Raw genomic sequence first — 16,244 nt, 5'->3', positions numbered from 1 at the left:
TTTTCATGCACTCACACGCGCTCTCTCTTTTTCCACGCACTCACACGCGCTCTCTCTTTTTCACGCACTCACACGCGCTCTCTCTTTTTCACGCACTCACACGCGCTCTCTCTTTTTCTCACACTCTCGCTCTCTCTCTCTCGCGCGCACACTCTCGCTCTCTCTCTCTCGCGCGCACTCGCTCTCTCTCGCGCTCTCTCTCTCGCGCACTCACTCGCGCTCTCTCTCTCACGCGTACGCACTATCTCTCTCACGCGCGCGCTCTCTCTCTCTCACGTGCGCGCTCTCTCTCTCACGCGCGCTCTCTCTCTCTCAAGCACTCACACGCACTATCCCTCTCACGCGCACGCACTATCCCTCTCACGCGTGCCCTCTCTCTCTCGCACTCTGTCACGCACGCGCTCTCTCTCTCACGCTCGCACTCTCACGCTCTCTCTCTCATGCGCTCGCACTCTCACGCTCTCTCTCACGCGCACGCACTATCCCTCTCACGCGCACGCACTATCCCTCTCACGCGCACGCACTATCCCTCTCACGCGCTCGCACGCGCTCGCTCTCTCTCTCTCACGCGCTCGCACGCGCTCGCTCTCTCTCTCTCACGCGCTCGCACGCGCTCGCTCTCTCACGCTCTCGCACGCGCTCTCTCTCTCACGCTCTCGCACGCGCTCTCTCTCTCACGCTCTCGCACGCGCTCTCTCTCTCACGCTCTCGCACGCGCTCGCTCTCTCACGCGCTCGCACGCGCTCGCTCTCTCACGCGCTCGCACGCGCTCGCTCTCTCTCTCGCACGCGCTCGCTCTCTCTCTCGCACGCGCTCGCACGCGCTCGCTCTCTCTCTCTCACGCTCTCGCACGCGCTCGCTCTCTCACGCGCTCGCTCTCTCACGCGCTCGCACGCGCTCGCACTCTCTCTCGCACGCGCTCGCACGCGCTCGCTCTCTCTCTCTCACGCGCTCGCACGCGCTCGCTCTCTCTCTCTCACGCGCTCGCACGCGCTCGCTCTCTCTCTCTCACGCGCTCGCACGCGCTCGCTCTCTCTCACGCGCTCGCTCTCTCTCTCTCGCACTCGCACGCGCTCGCTCTCTCTCTCTCGCTCTCGCACGCGCTCGCTCTCTCTCACGCGCTCGCTCTCTCTCTCTCGCGCTCGCACGCGCTCGCTCTCTCTCTCTCGCTCTCGCACGCGCTCGCTCTCTCACGCACTCGCACGCGCTCGCTCTCTCACGCACTCGCACGCGCTCGCTCTCTCACGCACTCGCACGCGCTCGCTCTCTCTCTCACGCACTCGCACGCGCTCGCTCTCTCTCTCACGCTCTCGCACGCGCTCGCTCTCTCTCTCTCACACTCTCGCACGCGCTCGCTCTCTCTCTCTCACGCTCTCTCTCTCTCTCGCTCTCGCTCTCGCACGCGCTCGCTCTCTCTCTCTCTCGCTCTCGCACGCGCTCGCTCTCTCTCTCACGCACTCGCACGCGCTCGCTCTCTCTCTCTCACGCACTCGCACGCGCTCGCGCTCTCTCTCTCTCACGCACTCGCACGCGCTCGCTCTCTCTCTCTCACGCACTCGCACGCGCTCGCTCTCTCTCTCTCACGCACTCGCACGCGCTCGCTCTCTCTCTCTCACGCACTCGCACGCGCTCGCTCTCTCTCTCTCACGCACTCGCACGCGCTCGCTCTCTCTCTCTCACGCACTCGCACGCGCTCGCTCTCTCTCTCTCACGCACTCGCACGCGCTCGCTCTCTCTCTCTCACGCACTCGCACGCGCTCGCTCTCTCTCTCTCACGCACTCGCACGCGCTCGCTCTCTCTCTCTCACGCACTCGCACGCGCTCGCTCTCTCTCTCTCACGCACTCGCACGCGCTCGCTCTCTCTCTCTCACGCACTCGCACGCGCTCGCTCTCTCTCTCACGCACTCGCACGCGCTCGCTCTCTCTCTCACGCACTCGCACGCGCTCGCTCTCTCTCTCACGCACGCACGCGCTCGCTCTCTCTCACGCACGCACGCGCACTCTCTCTCTCTCACGCACGCACGCGCTCTCTCTCTCTCACGCACGCGCTCTCTCTCTCTCTCACGCACGCGCTCTCTCTCTCTCTCACGCACGCGCTCTCTCTCTCTCACACGCACGCGCTCTCTCTCTCTCTCACGCACGCGCTCTCTCTCTCTCTCACGCACGCGCTCTCTCTCTCTCTCTCGCTCGCGCTCTCTCTCTCTCTCACGCACGCGCTCTCTCTCTCTCTCACGCACGCGCTCTCTCTCTCTCTCACGCACGCGCTCTCTCTCTCTCTCACGCACTCGCGCTCTCTCTCTCTCTCACGCACTCGCGCTCTCTCTCTCTCTCACGCACTCGCGCTCTCTCTCTCTCACGCACTCGCGCTCTCTCTCTCTCACGCACTCGCGCTCTCTCTCTCTCACGCACTCGCGCTCTCTCTCTCTCACGCACTCGCGCTCTCTCTCTCTCACGCACTCGCTCTCTCTCTCTCTCACGCACGCGCTCTCTCTCTCTCACACGCACGCGCTCTCTCTCTCTCACTCGCACGCGCTCTCTCTTTCTCACGCACTTGCACGCGTCCCACGCAAGTTACCACCTCGTCAGGATGCGTTGTGTGATGAGAAAAGCTAAAGAAAATTGCCATAGAAGTTCAGCACAGTTGGCTAAATCATTAGAAATTGAAACTGGGGTGAGTATTTCGCGTGACACCATACGACATACACTGCAGAGGAGTGGCATGCATGGCTGTTGTCCACAAAGGAAGCCACTGCTAAAGCCCATGCACAAAAAAGCCCATCTAGAATTTACCAGGGCTCATGTTGACTAAGGGGAAGACTTCTGGGACGCTATAATTTGGAGTTATGAGACAAAGATTAATGTTTTTGGCTCTGATTGGTTCCAATCTGTATGGTGTCACGAGGGTGAGAAATACAATGACAAATGCATTTTACCAACAGTAAAGCATGGGGGTGGCAGAGTTTTTTGTGGGGTTGCATTTCATAGATGGCATCCTGAATTCACAGACATACTGTGAAATACTGAAAGAGAAGATGCTACCATCACTCCATGCCCTAGGTCAGGGGTATTCAATTAAAATTCAAAGAGGTCCAGTTACTAAAATTTCCTCCCAGCAAAGGTCCGACTCTTATATTGTCACTTAAAACATTGTACCCTCATGTTCATAAAATCAATGACGCACATACATTTCTATATCATTTATTGTTAAATTTCAAGTGTTTTCAAAGTCTGAACTTGTATGGCACTTCAATGAAAAACAATCCTGTAGTTGTCTTTACTACATGTCAAGTAACAGACAACAGACACTGAATTTCTTCTGAATAAAATAAATAAAAAGTGCAAACACAGCTTTCAGCAGCCTGAACTTAGGGCCTATATTTCAAGTCATTTAAAACATTCAGAATCTTTTGAATAAAATAAAAGTGCTTTTAGTCTTTAAGAAAAAAATGAAACAAAAGACTTTTGAGCTGCCCCTTTTTAAAAACATGAAAAACATTAATAACACAGGAACCTCAGGCAAAAGAACATTTCAAGTAAAATAGAACAGGGCAGAATTTACTGAATAAAAGAAAAGTGCTTTGAGCAGCTCCCTTTTTCCTCTCTCCTTTCCACCTCTCCTTACTCCCTTCCCATCCTCCGTTCCTAGTGAGAGAAATGGGCATGTAACCATCCTGTCAGCAGTTTGAATCTTAATTGTCCTGCCACCTTCTACACTGGAGTATGGAAAAGAAACAATCTGTTTTTGACTTGGCTTTTGATGACGCTCCTGTCATAATAACTAGATTAACTGCGCATGAACGAAAGATTGATCTTTTTATTAATATCAAAGAGCTTATATAATCTTATAATATTAGATTATAATAAGGAGATGCTTAATATGATAATATTAGAATTTTAACGGGTCAGGGCAGACCAGTCACTCGGTCCGGATCGCGGTCCGCCATTTGTTGATGCCCACCCTAGGTCATTGGGCACTCTTTCAACATGATAATGACCCAAAAACATACATCTAAGATCACTGGCCTCAATCATTTCTGAGGAGAAACAGGGCAAGAGTGATTCAGTGGCCAAACAAGTCACCAGACCTCAACACAATAGACACTTGTGGAGCGTTCTGAAAAGACAAGTTGAACGTCATTCTTCATCCAAGACCTGAAAGAGTCCATACTTCAAGAATGGAAAACGGTAGATGTATGTTATCAACCTGTTCATTCAATCTCTAGAAGAATTGGTGCTGTTTTTAAAAAATCAAGGAGCCCATACAAAATATTAGATTCAGTTACATTCGTTTGAATTAAATGTATTATTTTTCTTATTCTAAAGGTGTTAGGTGACCCCAGTCTTATGTTAATAAAAATGAAATGGTTAATAAAACCGTTTTTGTAAAAATGCAGCAAATTGCTTTCATATTCAGGGAAAATTTGATAAAAATCTTAATTTTCAAAGGCGGTGTACTCATTTACGCTGAGCATTGTACACTTGTAATTGTATCCTAGTCACACAAAACAGAGCAAAGCAACTTCACCCCTGTAGAACTTAGCAACAATTACACTGTAATTATGACATTGTTCAGAAACCGAACATTGTGCAGCTTTAAATGACTGAAGCCTAAATATTTGGGGCCTCCTATTTTTTCGGTGGCTTATCGTTTGGCTGCTTATCACACATTCCCGAGTCCTAACCTTCTGGATGGAGTGCTACTGTACATAAGGTGTCATTATATAAGAAGACACTATTTCCTACTATACATGCTACGGTTAAGCAGGTTTGTAAGATCAAAATAAGGTTGTAAATCTTGGGACCTAAAAGGAACGTCTTCAACTTTTGGCTTTTCCCTTTAGGGTTCACCGCAGCAAATCATCTTGGCATCCTCTAGCCTCGCGCCAATTAATTCATGTCCTCTCTTAACACATCCATATTTCTCCGCTTTGACCTTCCTATTCACCTCTTACCTGCTCCATCTCCATCATCCTTCTACCAATATAACCATCACAATCTATCCTCTCTGTCCCCAAAACAGCCAACCTGAGCTGTCCCTCTGATGCGCTCATTCCTAATCCTGTCCATCCTCGTCACTCCTAAAGAGAACCTCAACATCCTCATCTCTGCCTCATGTCTTTTCCTCACTGCTACAGTCTCTAACCCCTACAGCACAGCTGGTCTCACTACTGTCTTGTACACCTTTCCTTGCTAACCCTCTTCTGTCACACAACACTCCTGACACACAGACAGTGTTCAAGTCAAACAAGGATCAGTACAGTGGAAAAGTATCTCTATCTTGAACAGTTTTTCAGATTAGTGCCTCATTTGGTATAGAGCCCTGAAGCCTGATGTACAGCTGCACCGAGTCCGGAGCTACTAGAACTGCACCGTGAATAAAACCGGAGGATGAAGACAATAGGACAATAAACAGCCATTTTTTGACACATGCAGCTGCACTTCCTGGAACAGGAAGCACTCTTGGAGGCAAAGGTGAATGTGAAGGTTTAGTAAGACATAGGAAGCACCTGTTCATCTGGATTTACTGTTCTGCACTGTGCCATGATTTTTGTCCCGAATTTTACACATAAATGGTTACATGGCTGAATCTGTAACTGTTTACCTTCCAGACCTGGGTCACTGATATGGAATTCACAAAATGCAGCATTCAGAAAATGTCCGACAATTCTAAATCGCAATAACAAATGCTGCCGAACGCTCCAAAGCACGACTTCAAATTGTCTTGCATTGCATTGCATCTCTCAGCAGAAGGTGATTTACAGAAACTAAGACGTTAAAGATAAATTTGAGGAACAAGAGGTTCAAGTTTCTAACAATACACTCAGTAGTTATTCTACAAACTATCTTATAGTCGCTGGTTATGAGAAGTGGAAGCTCAGTGGTTAAGGTGTGTTAAGGTGAGTTTCAATATGAGGGCCAATAAGCTGCCATTCCTGGGCTCCTGAGCAAGGCCCTTAACCCTCAAATGCTCAGCTGTATAAATAAGATAAATGTAAGTCACTCTGAATAATGGTGTCTTTCAAACGACGTAAATGTACACCTGCTCGTTTATGCAGTTACCTAATCAGCCAATCACGTGGCAGCAGCCCAATGCATAACGTCATGCAGATGCAGCTCAAGAGCTTCAGATCATTTTCCCATCAAATGTCATATAGTTGTTGGTGACAGATGAGCTGGTTTAAGTATTTCAAAAGTTTAAAATTTCTCTAGAATCTATACAGAATGGTCGGGGGAGGGGGGGGTCAAATAAACCTGCATGCAGAGGATCTACAGGATAAAACACTTTGATTATAAAAGAGATCACAGGAGAATAAAGTGACTGCTCTGAGCTGACAGGAAGAATATAGTAACTCGAATAATCGCTCTGTACCACCGAGGTGTGCAGAAAAGCAACTCAAACCTACACAACACACGAAAACTTGAGGCAGCTGAACTACAGAAGATCACATCGGGTTCCACTCAACCCTAATGCAGTGCCACTTACATTTTTATCTCATTTTATACAACTTAGCAATTGAGGGTTAAGGGCCTTGTTCAGGGGCCCAACAGTGGCAGCTTGGTGGACCTGTGGTTTCATGACCTTCTGATCAGTAGTCCAACGATTTAGCAACTTAGCCACATTACCTATTTCCAATTTTAGAAAAATAAAGAAAATATATTTTATATTTTACCTCATGCATCATTTTAAGTGACGTGACATACGGCTAAGTATGGTGACCCATACTCAGAATTTGTTCTCTGCGTTAAACCCATCCAAAGTGCACACACACACTATGAACACACACCCGGAGCAGTGGGCAGCGATTTTTAAGGGTTTTCGCATATCCCAGGTTATGGGGTCAGAGCACAGGGTCAAGCCATAGTACAGTGCCCCTGGAGCAGGTGAGGTTAAGGACCTCGCTCAAGGACCCAATGTTGATGTCTCAGCAGATTGTGGACTCGAACCCCAACCTTCTGATCAAGATCGATTGTTAATTGTTGTTATGGATGCAGAACAAATCTAGTATAACTTTATTTTCTTAATTTCTGTACTAACTTTCTCAAAAAAAAAATTACAAAATAAATATGTAAGACTCCACTGAAAACCACTGTTCAAAAATATTGTTTATATTTATATTTATATATATATATATATATATATATATATATATAAAATGATGTTTTACTCTTTCTACACACAGGCAATCTATTTCATTAGTACTTATTTAATTTATATTTATTCAAAATTTGTAATTGTATTTTAATAATAAATAAATAAAAAGTCTATAGAAGCTGGACACGTTTATCAATAATGTATAGATGACATGTAAGATCTGAGAATTTGTTTTTGTTTTGTTTGGTTTTTTTTTTTTTTAGAATTTTATTATTTTTAATGTGCAATGTTTGTACAGCTCAGTCTGAAAACAGTTTATCATCCCTAGGAATGGTAAATAAGGGGGAAATAAAATCTCATTCACCGCAGCTAGCTAGCTGCTTTTCAGTCTGGGAGCTAATCAGACAGCTAACTGTTATTCGCAGGGGAAAAAATGAAATGTTATAGATGTGGTTTATTATTGAACAGTTTACTCACGAGGTGTCCTGTTTACACCTGAAGACAAATTAGCACACAGTAGCTCATATGTGCCACATATATAAAGTCGTGTAACAGCTTTTTAGCGTTTTAACCGACACAAAAAATCCTCAATCTGTTTGCTGGCTATTTGTCGTTACTGTGAGCACAGAAAGCTAACGCTAGGCATCAGGAGAGAGGGAAAAAGTTACGAAATAAACAACTTACGAGTTATATTTCAGACTGAAATCAAATCGTTCATTTTTCTCCTCAAAGTGTTAAAATCATATGTTGATATAAAAAATGAATGAGGTTTTACCTGATATAGTAACTCATGTTTATCTGTGGTTGCTATGGATCCCCACAGCTGTTGCCTCTCCCTCCTTAGGGCCAATATAACTGTTCTCGGCCACAGTGCACATGCCTACAACTCTTCGTCCCATTGGTTCATTCCATTGGAGTTTGGATGTAAAAGTCAGGATAATTGGTTGCAGGGAAAATGTTGCCAGATCACTGAAAGCCCTCATACTTGCATTGTAATGTCAAAAGGAAGTAAGGTAAAGCGCATTTATATATTCAAATTTCTGTGAATATACAAACCCGGTGCAGTTAAATTCTTAAATTTGATTAGTCAGATTAGAATTTTGCATAATACGTATAACAGCAGGAGCTGCGGCTGTTACATGACCGATAATATCAATGCGCCAATATGTTACTGTTTCTATAGTAACGGCTCGTGCGCATGGACTTATTTCACATAATCTGAAATTAACAATTTTTTGACGAGTTTGTCGATAAAGTGGTGTTTAACAAAGAAAAACATATCGTTGATATGTTAACTTTATTTGTTTGTTTGTTTGTTTGTTTGTTTGTTTGTTTGTTTCATTCATTCATTCATTGAGAGAGAGAGAGAGAGAGAGAGAGAGAGAGAGAGAGAGAGAGAGAGAGAGAGAGAGAAGTGAAGTAATAACCAGAACTGTTGACCTTTGACTCATGTTCAGTCTGCAACATGATCTTAACTATAACACCTACACTGTGTAATTTGCCCTTTATTAATAAATAAAACATTTTGATTGTCTGCAAATCAACGTACAATGTGGAAATAAGTGAAATAATATAAGGCTTGATCTAAGTAAAATAACACACTCCACACGTCAGCTCTGAAGCACATGATCATACCAAGCCCAACGTGACCTGCTTCAGAACAGCATATAATGCTGATTTTTGACTTTGACCAGTTTCACAATGCTAAACACTACCTCCACAAACATCAAGCTGTGTGAAGTTTGCACAAAAATTCCCCTTGAGTACAATCCAAAAAAAATGCACTGCCAGTGAAAATATAACCAGACTGTGGTCAGATCAAAGAGACCAAAATCAAACTTTGGTCAGAATAAAGGACTGTGTAAAATACACAAAATAACATATACATATGCTGTATCTCCATCACTAAGAATCTGAAGGCTTCGGCTCGGCAGAGTCGGTGTTGAATCTATAAGGAACTCAGATGAGGAGCTCCTGGTTGCACGACTCCAACCTACTGTACATGACTGTAGAAAGGACATTATTTATATTCACATAAATAATCCAGTGTTACACTCCAGTGTTTATAATCATTTATATTCACACTTTCTGGTGTCACCCAATTGAGGATGGGTTCCTCTCAAAGTTTCTTCCTCATAACGTTTCAGGGAGTTTTGCCTTGCCACTGCAATGTCAATGTCACCTCAGGCTTGTTCATTAGGGATAACTGCAAATAATTCTACATAAAAATATTATGTTCATAATTATGTCCATTGTTATATAACCATACAAATTGAATTGAATTATGTACAAGAAAAACAACCCACTGTAAACGATTGTGGATCACTGATGCTTTATAAGACTAAGAGATTAAAATGTTCTGCATCAAAAAACGACACGTCTTGTGAAACGATTCTCTCCAGAAGAGTTTTCATCAAATATTTCAAATAGTGCCAATAATGTTCTGTAAAAGAAAAGAAAAAACACACTAATAAGAAAATTAGCCCTAGCCCTAGCCCTATATATTGCATAAAGCACACTGCACTTTAGCTTGTAATTTTATTACATTCATGTTTGCTTAATTATGATGAAGATTATGCATTTAGAGTTTGAGGAGACTGTAAGATCAATCCAGGTGATTGTACATGGAGCACATTGTGGAGCACATTGTATGTTCATAGATTTTACTGAATTACTAAAAAGGTTTATGTTACTTAACTTGGGTTCAGCCCTCAGGCATGACTATCTCATTACCTAGCATGTGTATTTGCTCTCAAGCTGAAATGTCGCCTTAAATGTGCTGTTTATAGATATGACAGGAATGAACAGATGCAGAAAAGATCATTTCTTCCATCTCCAGCAGGGAGCAGGATCGAGCACTTTGCCCTGAGCAGCAACGTACTGTAAATCTGAAATACTTGAACAAGTCCATGTGAAACCCTGTGGGTAATAATATAGACATTTCAACCAAAAACAACACAGCAATGATTAAACCTAATGAAGATACTAATTAACTACATGACATCAACTGTAAAATTGCTTCAGTCACATCACTGTGATTCATTTTAAACAATTCAAGTCCAGTCAATAAGGTTTTATTGTCATTTCAACCATATATAGCTGTTGCAGTACATAGTGAAATGAGACAACGTTTCTCCAGGATCATGGTGCTACATAAAACAAAGACAGGGCTAAGGACTTGTAAGTAGTCTTAGCCACATAAAGTGCAACTGTGCAACCTGGTGCAAATAGTGCAGGACAAGACAAACAAGACAGTGCAGGACAAAAGACAGTGTAGACACAAAGTTACAAGACAATACAAAAAGTACAAAAAATGCAATACACAAAAGACAATAAACAGAAACCGCGCCGACCGACCATTGTATATACTGTGTGTGAATACTGAATGTTCAAACAATGTTTCGTGCAGTAACATTAGAATGAACACAGTTTCTTAGAAGCAGGTCCTTGGGATAATATATAGATTTGTGCAAAAAAACAGCAAATGACTGAAATATTATATAGTATGTGCGGAATGGCTGAGATATTGTACAATATGTGCAAAAACAGCTGAAATGTTGGACAGTTTGTGCAAAAACAGCAGAAAAGTGTGCAAAACAGCATGTAAACAGTTTGATGGATTGTTAGCAGCATGTAAACAGTTTGAAGTGTCAGTGTGTGTTTTGTGTTTTGTGACAATTATTACAGTCTCTACTCAATGCTTTCTTAATTGAAATCCAAATAATTTCTAAATTAAAAAAAAAAACGAGTTTGGTCACGTGAAACGGACAGGTGAGCGTATTTTAAATATTACAACACATACTGTACAGACCAAAAGTTTGGACACACCTTCTCATTCAAAGAGAACATTTAGTTCATAACAAAAAAGTGTGAAACAACTGAAAATATGTCATATTCTAGGTTCTTCACAGTAGCCACCTTTTGCTTTGATTACTGCTTTGCACACTCTTGGCATTCTCCTGATGAGCTTCAAGAGGTAGTCAAGAGGTAGAGAAATGGTCTTCCAACAATCTTCTAGTCTTCCAACAATCTAGTCATGAAAATAAAGAAAACTCTTTGAATGAGAAGGTGTGTCCAAACTTTTGGTCTGTACTGTAAATAAAACATATACATAAGCTTCTTTATCATTTTAGTCTGAAATGCATTATGTAACATCATCAGTTTAACAAAATTATAATTCTGCGTATGATTTAGAGTTAAATCTGAAACACGTGAGGAAGAGGTGTATCTATTAGCTATACAGACCGTAATGGAGGTTATGGATTGATTTATAAATATTTAATTTAGTAATACAAGTCTTAATTAAACAGTTAACTTGATTATTATCCTGAGTCGTATAATTTTGTGTACAGTAAAATAACACAGTGGCTAATTTTAGGGAAGGGCAATGGTTTTGGAATTGGATAGTTTTTACCTGGTCAGGGTGAGTATAGTGACAATGAAATGCAGTTCTCTGAAGCTGCTTTGTGACAAGATCTATTATTAAAAGTGATATACAAACAAAAATGTAATGCATATTTGCATTAAAATAGGGCTGCATGCAAGAAAAAAAACACACTTGCTATGAAGTGATCATATATTTTATTTAATTGTTGTTTTTTTCATATGATCATATTTAGGAGATGTTGTGATATGCATCTGATCAGATAAATGAAGCACCGTTTATTAGAATATTCTGGCCAAAGTCTTGCATAGTCTTGCCTTTTGCAAAGAAGAAGATCAACATCTTCACGATGATTGGTTATTCTTTGTATTAACAACCTTAAAGGAAAATATGGAGTATTCCAAGATCCAAAAATTAGTGCAACTGAATGAATCAAAACAGTCCCAACATTCCCAATTCGAACAGATTTCACAGTCAAAAAGAATAGGCATTTGGAGGGGTAATAAAGCGCTCGGGGTAGAATATAACAAGAGGTAAGGCCCTATCATAATGGAGTAAGCAAACACGCTCCATGGTTTTTTAAAGAAATGGTTAAAAACCTACAATGATCTCTTAAGGCACGCTGTTGTAGGAAACTAATGAGTGACGGCTTGATGGTGTTAAATACTTCCAATAACAGAATCTCAAAATGTTTTATTGCTCTTGATGCCACAGGAATTTGACATTTATTTTATAAAATTTAAAATGGATTTCTAAACAGCTTTTTATCAGTTTAGAGTTCCATTGTTAGCACTTACATTGTTGAAGCTATAATCAGTTCTCGCTTGACAGCAATAAAAACGCAAGTCAGAAAAATGCTACTGGAAAAAGTGAAAACTGTTTGGCAGCTGTAGATTTTGATGACGTCCGAACAAATATAAATCTGTGATTTGAATTCCAGCTAGCAGGATGGTCAACGCTGCTTTTCCAAAAAGGTAATCAACACCATCTGCCCAGAAAGACTTTCGATTTCAACAGGGCTCTGGTTTAAGAGTGTGTAGGATATTTTCTGTCGAATGTTATTTCCGTCAAATAATGACTTCTAATATGAATTGGAATGAATTCAAATTCAAATCTGAAAAATGATTTTAGTAGTAAAAAAGAATATATATATGGCTTAGTGGTTAAAACGTTCGCCTCACACCTCCAGGGTTGGGGGTTCGATTCCCGCCTCCGCCTTGTGTGTGTGGAGTTTGCATGTTCTCCCGGTGCCTCGGGGGTTTCCTCCGGGTACTCCGGTTTCCTCCCCTGGTCCAAAGACATGCATGGTAGGTTGATTGGCATCTCTGGAAAATTGTCTGTAGTGTGTGATTGCATGAGTGAATGAGAGAGTGTGTGTGTGTGTGTGTGTGTGTGTGTGTGTGTGTGTGTGTGTGTGTGTGTGTGTGTGTGTGTGTGTGTGTGTGTGCCCTGCGATGGGTTGGCACTCCATCCTAGGTGTATCCTGCCTTGATGCCCAATGACGCCTGAGATAGGCACAGGTTCCCCGTGACCCGAGAAGTTCGGATAAGCGGTAGAAAATGAATGAATGAATGAATGAATGAATGAATGAATGAATGAATGAATGAATGAATGAATAGTATGGAAAGCTTTATATCAATATCTTTTTTATTCATTGGTGGATCACCAGTTATACATTTATTAGCTAAAATATTTGAAGGAAAAAAAATACAATTAAACAACTATAGTTATTATGCCATTGTCTGATGTACACGACGGTTAAGACAGTCACAGAACTGAACATCTTTATGTGCTTTAATGACCCTTCACATTGCAGCTGCATGTCCAGTCCAAAAAAACAACTTTCTGAAAAATATGTTTTCAAAAACAGAATCACTGTGTAACAGCACCTGTGTACACTCTTTTATTGTGTATCACAAACAGTGGAGCTCCAGGGATCTTCTACTCTGGCCTCCTGAATCTGCCGTTCCTTTTCGATCTTCAGTCTGTAAGATGTGAGGGTCATGAGGGTGAGTGTGTATTTAGAGCAGTGACGGGAAGTGGGGGAAAGTTAGGTGGGTTCTGTTTCAAACAGATAAACACAGATGCTACATGTGCCTCAAAGGCTTACTTCATTCACTGTAGTGTTTGTTTATGCAAGTCTTTTTTTTTTTTTTTTTACATTCAAACACTGGCAGTGTCAAAAAACACAGTGCTAACATGTTTGTATTTTTCCTATGGATTTCCCACAGGCAGTGTTCAAGAGGCGATGCTGCGAGCAAGGGTAACTTTGGTGTATTTAATGCAAATCCAGTAAAGATTTAATCTCCCAAATCTCTCTGTAGCTATCTGTCTCTTCCTATGGAATTCGATCTAAATACATGATATATTTGTGTTATTATTCCAAGCTTGACTAGAATCAGAATCACCTATATTGTGAAGGTCTATGGGTTTTCCATTTGTCTTGGTGTACTGGTGAATAGTGATATGAAGCAAGAGAGCATTAATATCAAGAAAATACAGGAAATTTCATTCAAGATGTGCATAAATGGACCTGCGCAAACGCTAAATTGCAAGGGCTACATGCTGTACATTAGGAAAGTAGACACCATTTTCAGTAAGTAGAAATAAAAGCTACAATCACCACCCACTTCTGAAACTGTTTATAAGATCGGCTTGTCCGTAACCACATGTCGTAATGTCTGACATTTAACTCATTGACCGTGTAAGCCAACCTAGGCAAATTTTCCATGTGTTAAATTTTAAGAGTTCTAGTCATAAACTATGATGAAACCCACAGACCTTGTGTAGTTGTCTCCGCTATTATAAAGTAGACATCGAGAAATGCAGCAGTCTGTTTCTGTAGATGATCTGTTTGGAATGACGCCCAAGTGCTGGCCAGTGTGCTTGATGGAAAAGTACTGTGGGAACACTCTGCACTACTTAATAAAGAGGGCACATTAGTTTTGTTTGTGAAGATTCAACTGGGCAAAATAGCAGGCACATGAATGCCACAGACAAAGTACTAGTGTGTATCCACAGAATGCCATCCATGAGGGAGTGGGAACTTTCTAAAATAGTTTTTAAAAAAGTATAAATATATTAAACATAATGTATCTTAGGTAAGGTGTTAAGCCACCAGTGATCCCATTGGGACAAAGATACACACGTTTTATTAGGAGCACCTGTACTCCTACCCATTCCGTATAATCGTGGATGAGAGCTCATAAGTTGAAACTCAATCGCAGCAAAACTGAACTGCTGATCATCCCAGGTGATTCATCCCCAGGTCAGGATCTTGCAATATCCCTGCACAAAGATCTGATCTCCCCTTTTGGTCACAGCTCGCAACCTTGGGGCAACCATGGACAATCAACTGTCCTTTCCCTCACGTTACTAATGTGACACACTCATGTCGGTTTCTTCTCTACAACCTCAGAAGGATTTGGCCATTTTTGTCCACACAGGCTGCCCAAGTGCTTGATCAGTCTCTTGTCATTTTAAGACTGGACTGCTGCAACTCTTTGCTGGCAGGTCATCCTATGAATGCAATTCGACTTCTGCAAATGATCCAAAATGCAGCTGCACGACTTATTTTCAATCTGCCTAAGTTCTCACGTATCACCCCACTGCTGCGCCACCCTCCACTGGCTTCCGGTAGCTGCACGCATCAGATTCAAAACACTTTAAAGATCTTATCACTCCTCGCACTGCACCTCGCTCCCTCAAATCTACCAGCACTGACTGGTCCCAGCATCTCTCAGGGTAAGAGGTAGGTATACAGCAAGACTCTTCTGTTCTGGCACTGAGGAGTTGAAATGAACTTCCCCTGGATGTCTGAACCGCTGAGTCACTGGCTATATTCAAACGATGAGTGAAAACCTTGCTCATTCTGAAATACATGAACTAGTACTTCCCCCGTTTGTTGTATGTCTATATTTATAGTAATAAAAAAAAATTTAACAGGGATTTAGGCTGATGGTATCCTACGTCTGTAACCTAGTGAACCAGTGTTAATGTATTCATTGATAGAGACTTAAAAGCACTGTTGTAAATCGCTCTGGATAAGGACATCTGCCAAATGGCATAAATGTAAATGTAAATGGGCAAGTCGTGGCCTAATTTTATCATCTCTACACCGGCTACCTGTTAAGTTTAGAATTGACTACAAACTGCTGTTACTTACGTACAAGGCTCTTAATGGTTTAGCTCCCATGTATCTAACTAGTCTTCTAACACTTTACAATCCTTCACGCTCTCTGAGATCACAAAACTCAGGACTTTTGGTAATTCCCAGAATATCTAAGTCTACTAAAGGTGGTAGAGCGTTTTCTTATTTAGCTCCCAAACTTTGGAATAGTCTTCCTGATAGTGTTCGGGGCTCAGACACACTTTCCCAGTTTAAACGTAGATTAAAAACTCATCTCTTTAGTCAGGCGTACACATAATACATCCCATAATATCATGCACCAGTACATCAGACCAGCACATTTTTATGAACAGCAGATATGTTAACCCCTTTCCACTGCTTCTCTCTTTGTACCTATCCCGAGGCATCCAGACATTATACCAGCTCCCAACGTCCTCTGTGGGACGAAGCCTTTGGACGTCCACTGAGCCGAGGCCGACTCTAAGAATCCTGAGACATCTCCAGTTAGACTCTGTGACAGTAAGGAGATCTGAAGTCCATGATCCTTACACCAATACAACATTTATCAGACTGTATATTACAATCACACCCCCAGTGTCACCCAGATGAGGATGGGTTCCCCCTTGAGTCCGGTTCC

General features: G+C 42.4%; 1 protein-coding gene and 1 long non-coding RNA gene across 4 annotated transcripts in view; one reads left to right on the top strand and one right to left on the bottom strand.

Moving 5' to 3' along the window:
- tulp3 (TUB like protein 3) overlaps positions 1-8,007 on the bottom strand; it is a 48,351-nt gene extending 40,344 nt beyond the window's left edge. For 2 of the 3 annotated variants that reach the window (XM_027163993.2, XM_047820054.1), the window contains exon 1: positions 7,870-7,915. Coding sequence is in view for 1 of the 3 variants with exons in the window: in XM_027163994.2 (XP_027019795.2) it covers positions 7,870-7,886 (17 nt within the window). In the remaining 2 variants the exon portion in view is untranslated. Of the gene's footprint in view, positions 1-7,869 lie in introns of all 3 variants that reach the window. The other variant, XM_027163994.2, reaches the window with a different exon arrangement.
- On the top strand, positions 7,996-13,860 carry LOC125145791. The gene is made up of 3 exons (XR_007144249.1): positions 7,996-8,107; positions 13,402-13,487; positions 13,710-13,860. It is a non-coding gene; the product is annotated as an uncharacterized LOC125145791 (long non-coding RNA).
- Positions 13,861-16,244: the final 2,384 nt, after the last annotated feature.

Source organism: Tachysurus fulvidraco, chromosome 10, assembly GCF_022655615.1.
Source record: "Tachysurus fulvidraco isolate hzauxx_2018 chromosome 10, HZAU_PFXX_2.0, whole genome shotgun sequence".
NCBI lineage: Eukaryota > Metazoa > Chordata > Actinopteri > Siluriformes > Bagridae > Tachysurus > Tachysurus fulvidraco.
This window is presented reverse-complemented; position numbering and strand designations above follow the sequence as displayed.